Source organism: Coenobita brevimanus, chromosome 68 (assembly GCF_032717465.1).
Source record: "Coenobita brevimanus isolate Jiangsu-jjx chromosome 68, ASM3271746v2, whole genome shotgun sequence".
Lineage (NCBI taxonomy): Eukaryota > Metazoa > Arthropoda > Malacostraca > Decapoda > Coenobitidae > Coenobita > Coenobita brevimanus.
Genome location: NC_137021.1, coordinates 811137 through 830858, shown reverse-complemented (window position 1 = coordinate 830858; position 19722 = coordinate 811137). Strand labels below are relative to the sequence as shown.

The 19722-nt window shown below is 37.9% G+C and overlaps 2 protein-coding genes across 2 annotated transcripts in view; one reads left to right on the top strand and one right to left on the bottom strand.

Annotated features, from left to right (window-relative positions):
- Positions 1 to 226: 226 nt before the first annotated feature.
- On the top strand, positions 227 to 12779 carry thoc5 (THO complex subunit 5). Its single transcript, XM_080277103.1, has 15 exons — positions 227 to 456; positions 828 to 965; positions 1963 to 2043; positions 2274 to 2483; positions 2702 to 2887; positions 3117 to 3224; positions 3718 to 3864; positions 4190 to 4316; positions 4677 to 4779; positions 4992 to 5217; positions 6380 to 6558; positions 7094 to 7281; positions 8555 to 8670; positions 9082 to 9278; positions 11163 to 12779. Exons 1-15 carry the CDS (start codon positions 268 to 270, stop codon positions 11224 to 11226), a joined length of 2259 nt encoding a protein of 752 aa, XP_080133229.1. The 5' UTR covers positions 227 to 267; the 3' UTR covers positions 11227 to 12779.
- Positions 12780 to 15861: 3082 nt separating this feature from the next.
- Positions 15862 to 19722, bottom strand: part of LOC145405798 (sulfhydryl oxidase 2-like) — a 29723-nt gene continuing 25862 nt past the window's right edge. Inside the window, exon 8 of the mRNA XM_080277034.1 lies at positions 15862 to 16158. Coding sequence (XP_080133160.1) covers positions 16104 to 16158 — 55 coding nt within the window. The 3' untranslated portion in view covers positions 15862 to 16103. The remainder of the gene's footprint in view (positions 16159 to 19722) is intronic.

Here is a 19722-nt window from a genome sequence, read left to right as displayed (position 1 = left end):
TTATTCTTTCCTACTTGGTCAGTATTGTATAGAAAAAATGCTGTAACTTGATTACAGTATCAGCGAGTTTTGATGGAATAGTTTGCGGCATTTTAGCGACTTTCAGGCATGAGCATAGCGACCTTTGAAAATGTGGGTTGGCAATCCTGGTCTAGATCCCACCCAGCATCCAGTGTTTATACAGATTCACGAGGTTGTTTGTTTGGGTGGTGGTTGCTTCGTGGCTCGGGACCGGTTATTGCGGGAATATCATTCACTGTGGAAAACATGGTGCGTGGAGAAGACGAAGCAGGCTCTGGGGAACGTGAAGCAAAGCGTAGACGTAAAACCGAGGGAGAGGGCAGCAAGAAAAGCGGCAGTGAAGATGGAGCCACAGCAGCAGGGGCGGCTGCTGCGGCGCGGCTCACGGCCAGTGTCACCAAAGAGAAGACTGTCACCATTGCTGATACATACCAGGCAAGTTGATGCATTAGTCAGGTTGTTAACTGAGTATTGATTCTGAAATTGGAGCCAACTCAGTATTTTATCACATCATAGGGCCGGAATTTGGTAGGCTTTAAATCACCCAGGATTCAGTATCTGCTGTGATTCCATGAGCATTTATGTTTATTCAGCACAACACCCTAAGAGTTATAAGACCAACGATTTTTTTTTCTTTTTTAGATATCCATTGGCATTTTTTTCTGTATCTTCTCAGTTAATTGTTATAGAATGGTTGTTGTCTGTTTCATTAGGAATGCTCTTGATATTCCCCTACATTCATACTTTGCTGCACCCACTTTTGGGGAAAAAAAATGTAATGATGGGGATAATGCTTTATTTTTCAGGCCAGTTTGTCTCATGAATGCTGGGAGGCAAAAACGAGAACTGAGGAAGAAGACCAGGAGCTTGTATCGAGCCTTATAACACACATCCGCTCTTTCATGAAGGAGATACTCAAACTGAAGCAAGAGAAGCCAGAAGAGGTACAGCATTGACAGATTCATTCTTATTCTGCACTATCACGAGCAGAAGTTCATTAACATTCTTCTGCTGGCATTGTGCCCTGCCTTCCATATTTTTCAGTTGTCTTTATCCTTCCGTCCTATTCAGTTTTATTTTTAATTTTGGTAACAGTCCCCAGCTGGCATTCAGTGTCCAGCCTTCCACTTTCATTTTCTTATTCCTTCCCAGATGTCCGAAAATATCCTTCCGTGTTGAGAGTCTCCTCCCCTTGCTTGTTGTGCTTCATATTGCTAACACATACCAATAACATTTTTACATATAACACCTGCCAGTGCCATAAAAATTGGGGAAGTTTTGTCAAGTTGTGCTATTTTATAATTCTATTCATACAAATAACAGTTTGCAGTGATATATTGTTGTTGTTAGTCTGGTATATGATTATTTTGTACCAATAGCCATAGATAGAGATGCAAAAATGTATGAGTGAATGTGCAGAAAGTGTGAAAATGTCAAGGATATGAATGGGAGAATGGTAACAAATCAGATTAATAAGCAGCAGATGGGAAATATACACTGATGGTGTTGGTGGCATACAGAAGGAATGTAATGGATAAGAATGTAACAGGGGCAGTAGTGCTAAATATGGTGTAGAGGTTGAAGAATGGGAAAGCAGCAAGTGTTGCTGTGATATAATAAAGTGAATGGATGAATAACAGTATGTACAGAGAAGCAGTTAATGGATGAATGTGAGATCCCCTTTGAACTTGGTAGTAAGCAAAATGATTACCAGTATCTGAGAGGTATATTGAATTTTATTAGTAGGGAAAATCATTATATAAGTATTTCCTGTTGGTTTTTGCTTGTGAGGTGGAGCCTGGATTCTGAAGGCGTGAACAATGTATGGCTCATTTTGTTGATGATGTATGTTTCTAGATTCTGCCTCACCCTGTCTTTTAGTTGGGCATTAGGGTTTGGATGTTGATGATTATGATAATGATAAAAATCACTCTGTTTCAGTGGGCAGCTGAAGTGGAGGAGAGAAGAGTACAGGTTTTGATGCTGATGCTGTCATTAAGGCGTCTCAGCAGAGTTCAAAAGGTAAAGAGAGGTCCAGGTGATAGTAATGAATGGTGAATTGTTTCAGTCTGCTTATTGAATTTGAATGTACTAGAACTGTACTGTAAGTTAGCACACTGATTTAGCTTTGTACTATTTGATTTAATGCAGACTCTCTTAGTCATCCTCTAGAAATATGTCAAGAGTTTATGTAGTCACATTTCCATCCTGGAGTGGGAGGAATGGTTGGAATGATGATGATGTACTGTCAGGTTCGAGTGCGTGATTCTCGAGAGCGGACGGCTGAGGCTCGACAAAGTGTGGATGGGGTAACATTGCAGCTTCAGAATCTCCTCTATGAAGTTGCACATTTGAAGAAGGAAGTGAGGCGTTGTCTGGATTTCCAGTCGGCCGACCAAGAGATTGATCTAGTACCTGTGGAGCAGTTTTATATTGAAGCACCAGAGGATATTAGTCGTCCAGTAAGCTGTGGAACTTTAGTACCATGATTTTATTGTTATGTGGAGGCATCCACAATCCCTGTACTTGATGCAGTTACCTACAGGTTGCTGCACTGAGTGACAAGCCAAATAGTTTCCTGTAACCCAGGAAACAATTTACTGTATTGAATGATAACCTTTTAGAATGATGATGAATTTTTGGAATTGCGGTACTTTAACTCTTGCATCCATTATCCTAGACTGAGACAGTGGAAAACCCTCATGAGCAGCGTCTGGCCCGCCTTCAGTGGGAGCTGGAGCAGCGCCGTGACCAAACTCAGCTGTTTGACAAGCTCACACAGGAGAAGGAGGCCGTGGCTGAAACAATTAATGAGCAGGAGCGCAAACTGGCATCTCTTGCACCAAGAATCACTACAATTTTAGAAGTAAGGGTTTATATACCAATACCAAGAATTATCGTTATGTTCTGTATCTGTTTGCTTTGAGAGTCATAAGTTGGATTTCAATTGTATTGTTTATTCACCAGTTCCTGTATTAATCTTGAGTTTACTGTAAAGCTTTTTACCAAAGTAGTTCATACACCTTGCCATGATAAATCCATTGCTAAAATCAAAGCATTATTTGTACTCATAACTTAAATTTTTATCTTTTCAGGCCACACGTCCTCTGCAGGAAGCCCTGAATTTGCCCATTGATGCAAAGAAAGAGCAGCAGAGGATTGTTCAGCTTCTGCCCAGTCCACTTTATACACTTTGGGTTCAGGTACAAACCCCTGTTTTGAAGGTTCATACATAACACTTACCTGGTAGCTTTTTTTGGTGTGTTAATTATCTTTGCATTTTATAGTACCTGTATTTGTTGAAGTAGGTAGAGATGAGGGCCACAGGTCAGGTTACCGGTATATTTTTTATAAATTTCATGAGTACTGTATTCATTTTGCGGGTCAGGGTGTAAGGACGTAAGATTGGGATTTTTTTATTTTTTTATTACTATACATTAGTGTGAAATTATTGCACTTTTGTTTTTTTTATACTATACACATAACATTGGTAGAATATCCTTTTAATACTGTTTTACTGTTATATACATGATGACATTCAAGTTATTGTTATTATTAGTATTATTTCGCTCTCATCTTAAATGTCAGGACCAACTTGCTTAGCCCCAGGCTCCTACTTTCCTCAGGGGGCAACGTAGGATTGGATGATGGATTGATGGATTATTATTATTGTTTATTATTATTATTATTTTTTAGGCCTCTGCATATGGAGAAGCATTTGATGCAAATATAAAGGTGGAGGTAGTTGGTGATGTAGAAGCTGCCAAGAAACTAATTGCAAAAGATGAGGATTCTCGTACTGAAAACCTCACAGAATCAGAAAATGAACAGGATCAGCCTGAGGTGAGTGTTTACATGGTTACAATAAAATTAATGTGCATTGCAAGACATTCATTGCCAGTAATTTGACTATAATTATTGGCTGTAGATTTTGATGAAATTGAGAAATATTGCCAATTAAAGTTTCATTGCATCTTGTAAAGCTGATAGTATTGCACAGAAACAGTGCCAGTGGCTTTGAGCAAAGTTTAAATCTTCATGACTGAGAACATATCCACATGTTTTATTTTCAGTGCAGGAAGGTAGTCATTGTCTCATCCCTTCAGTATTGTATGTTTTTGAGTTCCTAAAACCTCTCTTGTAAAGTTAACTCCATTGCTGGCTTCAGGAAAACCTGTCTCGGAAAAAGCGTAGCCGCAAATCCCAGAAACCCGATGGTGATGAAATGGATGACAGTGTGAAGCAGACCTTGGGACTCCACCCTCTCTTTGTTAAAATCACTGTCAGCACTAAAGGTAAGTGGAAGGTTCTTTACATAGCTATTCCATACAGACTGAGTGGCTGTATATGCAGTACAGAAAGTCTTGTTATGCATAGCAGATGATTCTTTGTTAATTGTTCCATAGAGACTCAGCTGATATCATATATGCTGTACAAAACGTCCTGGATACGTATTGTATGTTATTCGTTTTTCTGTTCTCTGAATTCCTTAAAAAATCACAGAAAATTTGTTGCTTTAAAATATCAGTGACACCTATAATACTGAATTGCCAGACCAAGTTAGAGTGAACAGAGTATGTTAAGAGTGTTTATAATTAATTACTGTACAGAGGATGGAACTGTACAGCTGTTATAAAGATCTGTTTCGATTTCAGATGGCAACAGCGTGATCTTGTCATTTTACTACATGCAGATCTTACGAATTGTGACTGTGAAATGTTCAGTGCATTTGCAGGAGAAGACAAAGCCAGCTCTCACGTAAGCTATATTGTGCTTCCCTTAATACGGTACAGTATTTGAATGACATACACTATATTGTTTCTCATTTCACTTAGCATTATGGTAGTAGTTTTGCCAGTTTCGTACTTCTTCTTCATTGTTCCCCAGTCCTACCTCATCCCATTCAGAGCTGATGAATTCTTAAAACTTATTTATTTGTTGTTTGATTTAGTATTTATTATTGCCCTTAGGGATGTCATCAGCAGTGATACCCTCCTCAACTGTCTTTTCCCTGATGATGATGGACAAACTTCCCCAAACCCAGCTAACTACTATCAGCTAAATCGTCTTCAGATTAACCTGTGTGATCAACTCGGTGCAACAGGACGGCCTTACAAGTGGGCACAAAACTTGGCTGGCCTCTCATTTTCTAGCAACAAGCAACCAAATGTACATGAAGAAGACTCTCAAGATGCAGTAAGACATTAGTCAGCTACATATGTTGTAGTTACTATCACGACAGTTGTCTGCTACCTATTGCAATGGAAAATGTTGCATGAAATACTTTTAAGCAGTAGCATTAGGAAGCACTCAGCAAAAGACTAGAGTAAAACAGGGTAATTTCGCAGCGACGCCAAACACATAACAAGGTCATGTGAAGTTTTGATCCATTGTGCAAAAAAAAAAAAAATGGCATTGGCAAAATGAAATTGTTTACCAAAAATTTTCAGCATTTATTGCATCAATAAAAACTGGAAAAAATAAACCTGTTTACCCATTATTTACATGTTTCAGGTGAAAAGTGGTTCAGAATTGTTTGCATTGTTCACACACACACACACACACAAAATAGTACCCTGCCATGCACTCGTACCATGGGAGTTTCCCCGACCAGCTTACCAACCGTGAAACAAGCATGGATGCTATCGACATAAAGTTCACCCAGTACATGTCATAGGCCCTACTGTATGGCTAGGCCACCTAAGCCTAGTTACAGTCAGTTGTGTTTGGTATGTAGTGTGGTATTAAAACAGTAATGACAATAATAATAAATGTAAGAACAATAACAACAACAAATAGTTCGCGGTGAAATCACTGTCAGCTGGGGTAATTTCACCGCGAGACATTTTTTTCCCCTAAAAAATCTGTCATGGGCCAATTTTTTTTTTTTTTTTTTTTTTTTTTTTTTTTTTACAAAAATGATTATGGATATCTTTAGCAGAAGGGCTTAATGTATAGATAAAGCATTAAAAATGTCAATATCCCATATGTAGTGGTTTTTATTTAGCAAAAATCACTGTTCACAGTGAAATTACCCAGTTTTACCATATAAGAAATAAGGGTACTCTCCCATTAGAGGAGGAATGAAAACTATGGAAGGCAAGACATAATACTGGCAAGAGAGTGGCAGCAAATGTTTGTTTATAATGATACATTGTAATGTAGATTACTTTGTTTAGTGGGATTGTATATCATATACTTTAACTTACTGTTCAAAAATTGGAGTAGAGTTTGATATTATTTTGTATTTTCTGGCTTCCCCCCAAATTATAGCTAATTAAATGTTGTAAATAATGGATACTGTATGTCCAGTTCTTGATTCAGTGTGAGCCGGCTCTAAGACTACTTTTGCATCCAGTCAAGCCAGAGTGAGAGTCCTTCAGCCACAGCAGTGCCTCCGAGTGATGGGGATGTTGTGGTGTGGCAGGAGAGTGCCGACCAGATGCAAGGCACCATATTGGCCATACGCCGTCGACTGCAGGCTAGACTAGCACTACAGTTACAGCTGATTAATCTTGAAACTGCCAATTCAACAAGGTCAGTATAGTATTTAGTTTGTTTTCATCTTGGAAACTAAGTTGTGGTTACATGAAGTTTGAAGAGCCTTAGTTCTGGAGGAGGAATGAGTCTTTTGTTAGTACAGTACTCTTCAAATCATCCCTCCATCTGCACTACACTTGGCCATCAGCAGAGCAGAAAGAAGTTAGGAAATATCAGTCAGAATAAATGCACCGTTGCAGGTTATAGTACTCCAACCAGATGATGTGTGTAAAAGGTTTAAATCCAATGGGTGGCTGGAGTTATTTCTCGTATTTCCTGTCAGGAGTTACCTGTTGTGACAGATCATTTTTTGCCCTAATTGTTATCTGAGTAGCCTAATTGTAGGCCCCTGTGGTCTTGATGAGGCAGTAAAGGAGTGATAGGTGGATAGGCCTAGCACGAAAACTGATGTCAGCATGGATGAAATCCTTAATTGTACTGGCATCAGTGACAGATAAACAGACTGTAACTATATCTGCATAAGGTATTTTCTGGTATTAGTACTATAATCACACTAATTCTTGCCATGCAGCTCAATTGCCATTCCTCCTGAGCTCCTTCGTCAGCACTTCCCAGGCAAGATTTGTACAGAGTTGAAGTCGTGGCGTCCCATGACATGGGCAGACTACGAGGCCGCACCGTCTACCCAGCTGCTTAGGGATGCCCAAGTCGTCACACCACAGCACCTCCTATTCTCTGCCATTATGGATCGAAAGCATGGTTAGAGTTGGATTTATTTTGATTATGTCTCCTGCTTTTTTTTTAGCTGAAGTATCACAGCATGTCACTCTGATTAATCCAGCAAAGATCATCTATCTATCTATCTATTGCCAGACGCCTCAATCCCGTTTGGGGTGGCCACAAACAAATCGCCTCCAAGTCGCCCTGTCCCCCGCCATTTCACTGCCCTGCTCCCAACTCACACCCCCCTCTCTCATATACCTCTCCACCCCATCCCTCCATCTCATCCTCGGCCTCCCCCTCCCTCTTCCCCCCTCCACCTCACTCATATACACTCTCTTCGTCAGTCTTTCACCCTCCATCCTCTCCACATGGCCAAACCACCTCAGTGTGTTCCTCATAACGCTTCCTATCACATCCACATCCACACCACAACGCTCCTTTATATCCTCATTCGTCAGCCTGTCTCTCCACGTGACTCCACAGGCTCCTCTCAAATGCCTTAGTTTATGCACCTCGAAAAGGATAACAAAATTGACATCCATCATCATCATCATCATCTCCTCTGCCTTGCAAAACCTCAGAACAAGTTTGTAGTATTGATAGAGGAAATGGTATGTTATGACATACTGTACTGGTAGCAAAGTAGTCATGCATTTGATAAATTGTCAACAGAACATTGTATTGATGTTTGTTAAAGTCATATATTTAGGCAGTACAAATATGTATAGGCAGTGTTCACTATACAGTAAGTCAGGGTTGTTTTCAGAAATATTGACAAGTTTTTCATACAGTTTGTACTGTAAATAGCTACGCAGATAGTATTGCAGCTTTGAAAGTTTTTTTTTTTTTTTTTTTTTTTTTTTTTTTTAAATAACATCATAGCAAAAGAGACTGACAAAAAAGATTACATGTAGTTTGGCTCCAGTTGGTTTGAGCTGGTGCAGGTTTATATCCAAGGGGTGGTTGGGGTTTATTGCTCATGTAATGCCACTCAGGGATGAGTGAGGCTGGTCACTCTCATCTTAAATGTCAGGACCAACTTGCCTAGCCCTGGCCTCTTACACTCTTCATGGGGTAACATAGGATTGGATGATGGATGAATGGATGGGGCTTATCTGATTTGTTTTTACAGTGCACTCGGACATATCTAAAATTAGGCCATTCTGATAAAACCAAAAATCCCTAAAGTGTACACAGGCTTCAGTTTGTTGAGGCATAGTAAATTATAAGGCCTGTGCTGAGAGGGGACTATTTTTCCCTTCTCTGCTTTCCTGCTGAATACAAACCTTGCTGGTGACTTCTTCAACAGTTCGCTTGGAGGCTCTGGTTGCCATTTCTCCAGACCATCCCAACATTGTCCCCGTCACGTCGCTCTTGCTGCAGTGGGAGGGCCAATACCAGGCTACCAATAATCCTCAGTTAAGGGTGGGTATTTTATTAAGGGTGTCTGTTGCCTTGTTTTTGCCTTGTTCAGTATCCTTTGAGGATGAGATGGGGTGAGGAAATATATAAATTCTTATTTCTAGATCTTACCCATCTTATTTATTAGTCTGAAATATAGGTATAAATATAATGTTTGCAGCATATACAGTATTGTGTACACGTATAGGCAGTCTTTGTTATGAGGTAGGGATATGTTTACAAAGATCCAAACTATTTTCACATGCTAAAGTAAATTGAGGGAACTGGCAGATTTGCTTAAGTGAAGTATTACAGTACAGTACTGTATTGGGGAGTTTTTCTTTACTCTACAGCACTGGGTTCTGAACAGCAAACAAGAATGTCAAACCAGTTACTTATTATGATGACATATTGCATGTAATTTGTGGTTTGCAGCAAATGGAGAAAGAGGTAAATGTGCACTGGGATGAGCTGGTTTCTTGTCGAGCGGAACGACTGCACCTGCTGCCACTCCTGCTGCTGCGCCTGGCTGTGTGTCTAGATGTATACACAGAGGCATATAGTGCACATGCTGATGCCGGAAAACCTGATTCCCACTTCCACAAGGAGAAAATTTTCTTCAGGCCTTCAAGGTAAAATTCTAGTTCAGCATTTATTTCAGCATCCTCAGTCCAGTGATGTGCTTTGTGTTTGAAAGGACATTTTATCCCTTTGATCCAGCCATGTACTGTGCAGTTCATATTTGTGTTTTCTTGATATCTCCAAACAGTTTTATTCATCTTCGGGGAGATTTTGCAGATTTGACGGGATAGGTATGGCCATTATCAACCCATTCAGTTCATGAGATCTTTTCTTGGTTAAATAAAATAATCTGGAGGTAGCAGAGGTACTGGTACAGCAATAAAATGTATCATGAGATTGAAAGGATTAACCGAAAGTAGAGTAAAACGGTAATTTCGCTGTGGGGTAATTTCACCACAGTGCCAATAATTCCAATTCAAAGGCCCTTTTGCTCTCAAGTGGTGACATGTAGTGGTGTATGATATGTAGGAAGACTACTGGGCCTTGAGAGCAGGCTGTGAGGCCTATGCCCGGAGTCGAGCACATTAAAAAAAAAAAAAAAAATGTTTCATGGATACAGCATCTGTTCGGCTTAGGTTTTAGAGGAATGCTGACCTAACAATTTCATGTGAAGTTTTGATCCATTATACAAAAAAATAGTGTTGGAATTGTCTACCGAAAATTTTTGGCATTTATTGCATCAGTGAGAACTGGGAAAAAACATTCTGTTTACTCATTATTTGCATGTTTCAGGTTAAAAGTGGTTCAGAATTTTTTGCATTGTTCTCACACACACACGCACACACACACACACACACACACACACACACACGCACACACACACACACCAAAAAAAAGTTATTCATCATGGGAATCCCCCAGAACAGTGATGGATGCCATTGTCATAAAGTTCGCTGAGTACATGGCATAGGCCCTACTGTATGGTAGTTTTTTTTTTTTTTTTTTTTTAATCTATGGTTATACTGTAGGTATCTTTAACAGAAGGGCTAAAAGTATAGATAAAGTACTAAAAATGTCAATATTCCATATGTGGCAGTTTGTATTTTAGCAAAATTCACCATTCACGGCGAAATTACCCCATTTTATCGTATAGTATTTTGTAGTTTCTTAAATTGTACTGTTGAAAGTTGGTATTAGTACAGTATTGTTGTAGTTTCTAGGGGTTTGTACTAAACTAACCAATGTAGTGATTAGATATAGCAATAGAAAGATGAGCACAATTAGGGTTTCTTTATATCACTTTCCTCTGAGGCTTCACAGTTGAGAAATTTTGAAATAGTGATATCGATCGTGCTGGAGAGTCTCTTGAGTGTGTGAAAGAGTTTTGTTACTTGAGAGACATGTTATGTGCTGGAGGTGGGGTTGGAGCTAGCTCTTGGCCAAGGTAGGGATTGGTTGGAGGAAGTTCAGAAAGCTGTTGCCTCTCCTAACATTGAGAGGACTCTCCCTCCATGCTGAGGGATCTTTGTATGCAGCATGCGTTAAGATTGTAATGCTGTATGGTAGTGAGACCTGGGCAACAAAGGAAGACGATGTTCGTAGGCTAAAACATACAGAAATGACGGTGATTAGATGAATGTGTACTGCGACCCTTAATGCGAGGCCTGGGGGGGGGCCTTATTTTGTGTGGTATTCTTTCCACATCCAGCCAGTTTTATTCAGTTCAGGATTGACTTTCCAAATAGGATAGGTAGGGTATAGCCTTCATTTATCCCTTCAATAAGAAAGATCCTTCCCAAGTTGAATATAATGGTTTGGTGGTAGCCTGAAAAGATGAAAAATGCATACTCATAGTGAATTGAATTAAAAATATGCATGCAGTGTATACCATACAGGAAGTCATGTCAACTAGTTTATTTGTACCAGAATTAAAGGAAGCATGGATAATAGAGCTATGAGTAAAGTTAATAATAACTGATGTTATTTATTTACAGAGGACCAGACAGAGCCTTCCCTTTCAAATACCACCCAAAACTTGGAGTGTTTTCTCAACGATAAAAGAAACACTACTGTATTGCAGTGCATGATATTGTACAAATTGCAACAGTAGTAACCCTTAGAATAAGAGGGGTTTATTTTATTGGACTATACAGTATGACATACCATGTACCAAGTCATGTTTTCTTAATGTGCAAAACTTGTATGATTTGTACAAAAGTGCTTTTATCAGCAGTGACTATGATAGTATTAATTTTATAATTATTAATTGTACATTGTAGCGAGCAGTTTGTCATTCTTGTAATAAACATTTGACATTTTGGGGTCAAAATATATTGATAAAAAATATATAAAGACAATGATACAGAATAACTTAAAGTTTTAGGCCCAAAGATGTACAATCTCCACCTTTCACAGTTAGCTCCTTCACTCTGTTGGTGTATTAGTTTAGTTTATTCTTGTCTCCACATGATTTTATTTGGGTTAAGGAGACCTCATATAATAAAGACATGAATGAAGGCTGTATCAAAACCCTCTTGTTGGAAGAGTTGAATAAAATTGTCTGGTATGGTAGCATACTAGAGATTCAAGGGGTTATATCTTGCCAAGCGTAAACAACTAGGTATCCAAGACACAGGTACTTTTATAGTAGACACTGCTATACAACTTGAGATGTGGAAGGAATTCATGATGTGCTTTTAACCTCATCATCCCAGTGATTTTATTTATTTTAGTTATTTATTTTTTGGATTCTTGCTACTAGCTGATCATTTTATTGAGTGAATGGGATGTATTGTAGTGAAAAAGTTACTGGAGGTTCTATCTGACTCCAGCCAGTTCAGTGAGTCTCTTAAGCTTAATTAAATCATCTGGAAACACCAAGAACAAAATATAATGTCATTCACCAGATTCAAGAAGTAAATAAGGCAACTTTGGGACCAAGCAATGGAATAAAGAAAGGGTAAGCTGTCTTATAAGTTGCAACTTTTACCCAGGTACAGTATATTAATACTGTTGTGTATGGTACATTAGTTGTGGTACTTTATGTACTACAGGATACTTTGGCTTTACAGTAACTTCACATTTCATATAGTGTATGTAGAGTTAGGTATACAGTATATACCTCTGTTTTGAAGAATTTCAAGTTTTTTTTTTCTTTCTTTCTATTAATGCTTAAATTTGGAGATTTCGTAAGTTATGAGAGTGGAGTGGGCCAGTATGCTTATACTTTATCTAGGAACACTTGAAATCAGAAGGCTAGAGCTCATAAAGACACATAGCTATGTGTGTACATCAGCTTTGGTATAGAGGGCAAGATTAGTGGATGTGACTCTGTTCCCACAGTCACAGTTATTTGTTGAGATGCCAAGCAACAAGTCTTTGGCTCCTTATTTTTGCTTTCAAAAAGTCACCATTGATGGTGATATTGGTGAGTGTACAAAACATATTCATGAAGTTTATTAGAATGGTTACCATGGAATCCATAGTGAAATCTTTATCTCCCCAGTGAAGCTTACTGGATTGGAGACTGTTTTCATTCAGATGCAGACAAATTGATTGTGGATGTGGCCCATGGAATTAGAAACTGCATCATGTAATGTACCATAACATAAGGCTCATAAAGAAATAAAAAAAAAATGCTTTAAAGATTGATATGTATTTTATTTCCATATGTATTACATTAATACACCAATAAAAGCAGAAAAATTGCCCACCATAGAAGCTTTGGGATGACGGTACTCACTCTGGGGGAATGATAGCAAGGGAAAGCATGGCTGATCCCTTCATGTCAATGATGTGATTAATATTTTATTCTTGCAGTCTTCTAATCATATTATTCACCTTAGGAAAAAGTTTTCAGCTGAGAGGGGTTAGATGTAGTTCATCAACCCTTTCATTATAAGATATTGCCCCTAAACTGAATAAAATAATCAGGTAGGAGCAAGAAAAAATCATTTTCAGAATAATTGGACTGAAGAGATAACCCAGTTATGAAATGGATATACAGTATATTTTTTTCTTAGAATATACCTGTACTAGTAAAGAGATTTTCCTTGTGAATATACTGGTAAAGAGAATTTGCTTGTTATGAAAGACCTAGTATTGAAGAAATAAATGAAACCTGACTCCAGTTTGAAAGAGTTTCTCCTACGATGAATGCAATCATCTGACTGGGAAGAATATAATACAGAAGACATTATCAAAGTGAAAGGGTTAAAATTGGATTATTAACTATTATTTGGATGAATCAATATTCATCATTTGCCCTCCTGCTCCACTGCTGTATAATTTCAAATAGGTTAATATTTATCAAAGTGAAAGGGTTAAAATTGGATTATTAACTATTATTTGGATGAATCAATATTCATCATTTGCCCTCTTGCTCCACTGCTGTATAATTTCAAACAGGTTAATCTTATGACTGATGATGGATCATCTCACATTCGCAAGAATTAAATACCCAAGTGTGACAAAACCAGGGAATGACGTAATGCATGTTTAAGCTTTCTCACTTGCAGTGTTTCCATACTTGAATTATATTGTCCACCCCTGGCTACAATAAATACTTGACTCCTTCACCATGAGGCATCTTTTTCAATTTTATTCTTGCTGTCTCCTGATCATTTTTTTCAGTACAGAATAACTTTATGAAATACAGGGGTTAGGTCCAGCCTTTATTTTCCCTTTTCATATGAGAGACCTTTCCTGAGTTGAATAAAATGGTTTGAAAGCTGCAAGAATGAATATACAGTATTACTGGATGAAAGGTGTTAAAATGTAACTACCAGCAAAAAGGTTCAAAAAGACCAAAAAATGCATTACTGATATCTGATGACCACAGAGAAAACTAGTGAATCATTACAACGTATGTAGCTTAGATAATCATTCTGTTTTTAATACTGCATGTATTAATATACATTCCTCTGGGAAAATAGAAGTCAGTCACAGAAGAAATTAAAATTCATATTCAAACTGCTGAATACACTGAGATTTATGAACGATTACGAGATTCTACAGATATCATTGGGTATGTTCATACAGTCAGTCCCCATTATAAGCCAGCAATGTGTGCGAGATTATCACAGCATTTTCCATATAACTGAGACAGTAAATTTGGGGACACAGATTAATATGCTATAGTGAAACTTTGGCAGGCACTTTATCAGTAATTTATGATGGACTGAATGGCAAATATGAACGTCAGAAAGGTGACACATAACAAGGACATACTGTATTGTATTCACTAGTCGGTCCTCAGCAGATCTACAGTAAATACATAACCTGTTATTGTTACACAGAGTTATACATTTAAAAGGCTACAAAAGCTAAGATATGACAATCCAATTTTTGCATCAAGCTTTAGCCTTTAAATATTTGTTGCCTTTGTATAATTCAACATTTTATAAAATATCTATCAGTTTGCTAATCCCACAAGGAAACATGAAGCCTCGTACAGCAACTACCAACAAAAACTCACATTAACTGATGTTCCCAATCCTTTTAAAATGTATCATCAAAATTCCACCATATAAAAAATACAGTAATGTATTATGTCTTGTTCATTAAACAAAGTTTTTAAGCATGTAAAAACTTTAGTTGCAATTAGTTAGGATTGTACATTCCTTTTTCTATTACCTGTGTACATTCTGAGATAGTAGTTTGCCAGATGTTTTTTCTTTTCTACTTCTCACTATCCTCTGCTGGTTAATATTCCTAAAGAGAGAGAGGCTTGATATATTTCTTTGCCCATAAATAATTCTCTTTGATAATCAGGGAGGTAAGTGACTGACATTTCTACGTGTAAAGTTGATGCATTGGAATAACAGGCAAACTTTTGTCTCAGACTGTACATGATAGTGATAACTTATATCTTTCCTATAATTCCCTATCTTTGTTAGGAGAAAAAATATGCTGGTTCCTCTAACGTGCTATTTTTAAGTACAGTAAGTCCTCGTTATATGCTATGAATGAATTCCAAAATATCCCCAACCCCCTTTTTTTTTAAATTTATATATATAATACCGTGAACTGGGAGGAATTGGTAAGTCAGTGTTGTTGGTGACGTTGGAAATTTAACTATCTTTTATATTATATATATATATATATATATATATATATATATGGAGCCTCTGTGGTACAGTGGTAAAGTGTGCGTTTTCGTACACTAAAGAATGAGGGTTCGCGCCCCGCCAGGGTAATAAACTTTGGAAGCATTCTTCTGGCCATGTACTGCATTGGCGGACATCAGGGGTGTTGTGGTTGAACCAGTGTCGCCTAGTATAAAGTATGGTTGCATCCAGTCGGCTTGCCGGGCCGATTACACTTGGTTCACAGACTACATACACATCCAAAGCCACTCCAACACTACAATACACTTACAAGCACTTCTCACCCTACATACAATCTCTACCAGACAGCCTAAGCCACTTGGTAGAGATACATTGGCTGTATCATCCCTGCTTCAGTTGGGACAGGCCGGTCCTGCAGTGGACACTCAAACGGCTGATGAGATAAGATGAGATTATATATATATATATATATATATATATATATATATATATATATATATTAATCCAGTCCCTATTTGCCCCAGTCAGGAGTGCAGGGGCCTAGGGTTAGGTTATTCTGATTGACATTTAAGGTAAGGGTGACAAAACTTACTTGCCCATGATTGGCATTATGTGTCCAGTAAACCCGAGCCATTCCCTGGATGTAATCCCTCTAGGGCCCCATCCAGTTGGAGCACCTTAATCCACTAGACCACCAGTTGTAAGCAGACTTTAAAAAAAAAAGCAGCATATAATGACGACTTACTGTATTCTTATAGTTTTAATCGTGTACAATATAAAACAGTTAACTGTCTATACAGAAACTGATTTATGTCGAGTTCAAATGATCCCCCATGCAGCGTATGATGAAAATTCTTCTCTTCTATGTCAACACTTCATAGGGCCTGAGGAACCCTCCAATAACGGCTTCTCTGCATTCGGGCTGGGTTTTAAATAAATTTTATTAGTCATCAGATGCAGAATATGTGCAGTATACAAGTGTCTTGAATAATCAGATATGAAGTACAAGTGATTATTTTAACACAAGGAGACATGAGTTGGAGGAGAACGAAGTTTTCATGTATAAAGTCCTTCTTCTATTTATGCTACAAGGCTAATACTACACAAGTTTTGGGAAGATGGGTCACCACATCCCTACGTTGCTTGAGTGTAACTAGTCAGTATATATAAATCAATATTGTACAGTCAAGGAAACTTCCACCCACCAATCTGAACCAATGAATGTGAGACAGGTAAAAGAACTAAGTAGTCAAACACCCATCCATCTGGTAACTGTGTGTGAGATAGGTGGAGTTATGGGAAGATGAGGATGAGGGAGGTAATGGCTCCACTCCCTTCTCATCCTGTCCCCACCCCTCTCATGCAGACTTAGCAGATACTTTAGTGCCTGACTACTGCTTTGTTACTACCACGCTCACATACAGCGGTTTGAACTGGAAGGCAAGTGTATAATGTGGAATTTTCCTCAAGTGTTCATGTATAATTTGTGACTTATGATTAAATGGAATGTACAGTTTTGTGTTGTGTTGAACATCAGGTACACTAATTAAAAACTTGTAAAAACTACCTGTTATACTGTATACATACATACATACATATATATATATATATATATATATATATATATATATATACATATTATATATGTATATAATAAAAAATCAGCTGATCACAGAGTGAGAAAGACAGAAGGATATTTTGATAGTGCAGAATTAGGATTATTTGCCATTAAATAGAAAAAATATGAATGATGAAATATATTGATTAGGCGTGAATACCAAGTTATGAAAACACCTAACAAGGATAAGCCTTTAATGGTGTATGTCACTACCAAGCATTATCAAGTACTGTTCTTGATAAAACTCAGCAGAGTGAGATGATGTACAGTACCAAGAATGGCTTATCATCATAGAGTGTTTTCCTAAAACTGAATTAATATACAGACCAGGAGTTCATAGGTAACAAAGTATATTGATTAAACATTCACCTTAGTACAGATATGTAATAGACCATTGATATAACACTTATAGAACTAAAAATTTTATATTAAACTCATTATAAACGTACAGTATAATTTTCAATATATTTTCTTTAGGGGTAGTATGGGACTGACTGTTACTAAGATTTATGACAAAATAGGGTGCAGGAAAAAATACACCAGGTCATTTACAGTACCAAATTGTTTAGTTTCCTCTGCCTTTGTTTTGATTGCAGCTTCTGCCATTTGCATCATGTAAAATTTAGATTGATGCCACTGAAACGAAGTGGTAACTAAGATCCATTGATTAAACCTGTGAGGTGACTTTTAGTGGCAAAGAAATATTATGCTACTTCCACACTAATGTTACATAGGTATTTTGGGTTGTTAGTTAACCCCTTGGACCTGGTGTCATCATTTTCAGGTTATGTGTGCTACTCTACACACTTTTTTCAGCTTACTGTACAAGAGACTTTTCAAATTATGACATGTCTCCCAAAATCAGAGTAAATAATCATCTTGAGATTGCAGGCGGAAACCTTTAAAATACATCAAGATTTTTATGCGGTTCAACCAAGGCACCAGCTGCTAAAAAATAAATTGTAGATCCTCAGAATACCATGGTGTGCAATATGTATGTACTTAGTCACCAGAAATGCCTTATACTATTTTAGTATTTTGTGATAACTTTCCAGTCACCATTATCATCACTGGACTGTAATACAATACTGTACTATAAATCAAGAGCCTGAACATGTATGCTAGAGCTGCCACCCATGTCAGTCAGGTGCAAAGTGGCCAGTTCATTCATTCAATCACAGCTCTCAGTATTTAAACTTAGGATCTAATATACCGGTATTTAAAAACAAAGCAACACATAAACATGTGAAGTTCTGTGACCTTGACCTTTGCCTGTTTTACCACAAGCACAAGTAAAACCATCTGTGGATAGTCTCTGCTTTTTATGACAGCAGTTGAAGAACAGTACCTTGGCGTCTGACAACAACTGTGACTTCTGGATTAGTTTAAGGTGTTAGTTATTCACAGATAAACAAGTCTGTATACTTGGCATAAATTGCAATGGCCTGCATGTCCAAATGCTAAAAGGGATATATGATGGTCTCCTTCAGCATAAATGGAGTACACTAAAGCAGCTCAGTTTTGTCGGGTTATACAGGACGAAGAACAGGAAGAAGTCAAGCTAATGTCTATGGTCTACTTGAGGGTCATTAAGACATACAATCAATTTATCAGTGTCCCAGTCTTCCCCTAGAATGTGACCTGCTGAAATCCAGCATCCATGCTGGGTAAACAGGAACAAGGAGGAAATCAGCTTGTTCTGGAGTCTGACAGATTGAGAAATAATAAAGAATAGCTGTTATCATTAGCCCATGTGTGTGTGTGTGTGTGTGTGTGTGTGTGTGTGTGTGTGTGTGTGTGTGTGTGTGTGTGTGTGTGTGTGTGTGTGTGTGTGTGTGTGTGTGTGTGTGTGTGCACGTGTGCGTGTGTGTGTGTGTGTGTCTGTGCGTGTGTGTGTGTGGGAGGAAGGGGAAGATAGGGGAGGAGGTAAGCATACCAGGGAGTTGACGTTAATTTAATGCTACACTTGCACTTTCAAGGCATGCTTTCTATGTCAGGGTGTGATCCAGCCAAGTGTCTACAGGTTGTTTACTGACAGACAACAGAAGATAAATGACAGATGGGGCAAAGGCAATTCTCATCAGTTCAGGAGACTTTGTCACATCTCTCCTTACCAGTTTATTTCAGCAAACAGGATGTTAATGTTCTTTTATAATTGCAATCTGTGTGGGTTTTAAAACAGTATAAATAGCATACAAGAAAGTGTAACATGTAATACTGAAGATAAAGTACCAAGGAAGATGCCACAAAGTCTCTTAAACTGAAAAGACTACAGGCCAAAGAGAGGAACTAGGACTATAGAATACAACACATGATAAACACATCTTGTAATTTTTATATCTAATTCACTGCCTATGGTAAAGCTTGACCATTTTAACTTGGCATAGATTTTTTTTTTGTCCTTTCACAGCTTATCTCCCATAACTCAGAGGCAGAATAAGACTGCAGTAGCTCTACATCTTATCCATAATGCTTATTTGTGAACAGACCCCATTTGGTGTTATAGTTCATCATTCAAGACAGAGACATAGCATTCCAAGTTAAAGTGGACAGACAGTGAAGTATCTGTAAGCAAGACATCTTTTCTTTTGTGATTTGTTTTGGTCAGTTATGTTTACCACCCTGTACTGTACTACATACACACTCAAGCAAAACAGTTTATGTGCATGTGAAATGTAATGCCAAAATATTTTGGCTGAATTAACCCTTTCAGTTGTGGGCATGTGACATTTATAAAAATTACTTTTGCGGCAGTTACAAGTACTTACTGGTATATATGCTCTGTAAAATAGTAATACAGCATATTGTATCTCTGTTCTAAAAATACAGTATATATCAAACTCTCAAAACTATACTGTAGCTGTTGGT

Excerpts from the sequence above, each read along its gene's own strand:
- thoc5 (XM_080277103.1), top strand. The coding sequence starts at position 268 with ATGGTGCGTGGAGAAGACGAAGCAGGCTCTGGGGAACGTGAAGCAAAG. Across the intron at positions 966-1,962 it reads AGCAAGAGAAGCCAGAAGAG|TGGGCAGCTGAAGTGGAGGA; the intron begins GTACAGCATTGA and ends ACTCTGTTTCAG. Across the intron at positions 8,671-9,081 it reads CCAATAATCCTCAGTTAAGG|CAAATGGAGAAAGAGGTAAA; the intron begins GTGGGTATTTTA and ends TGTGGTTTGCAG.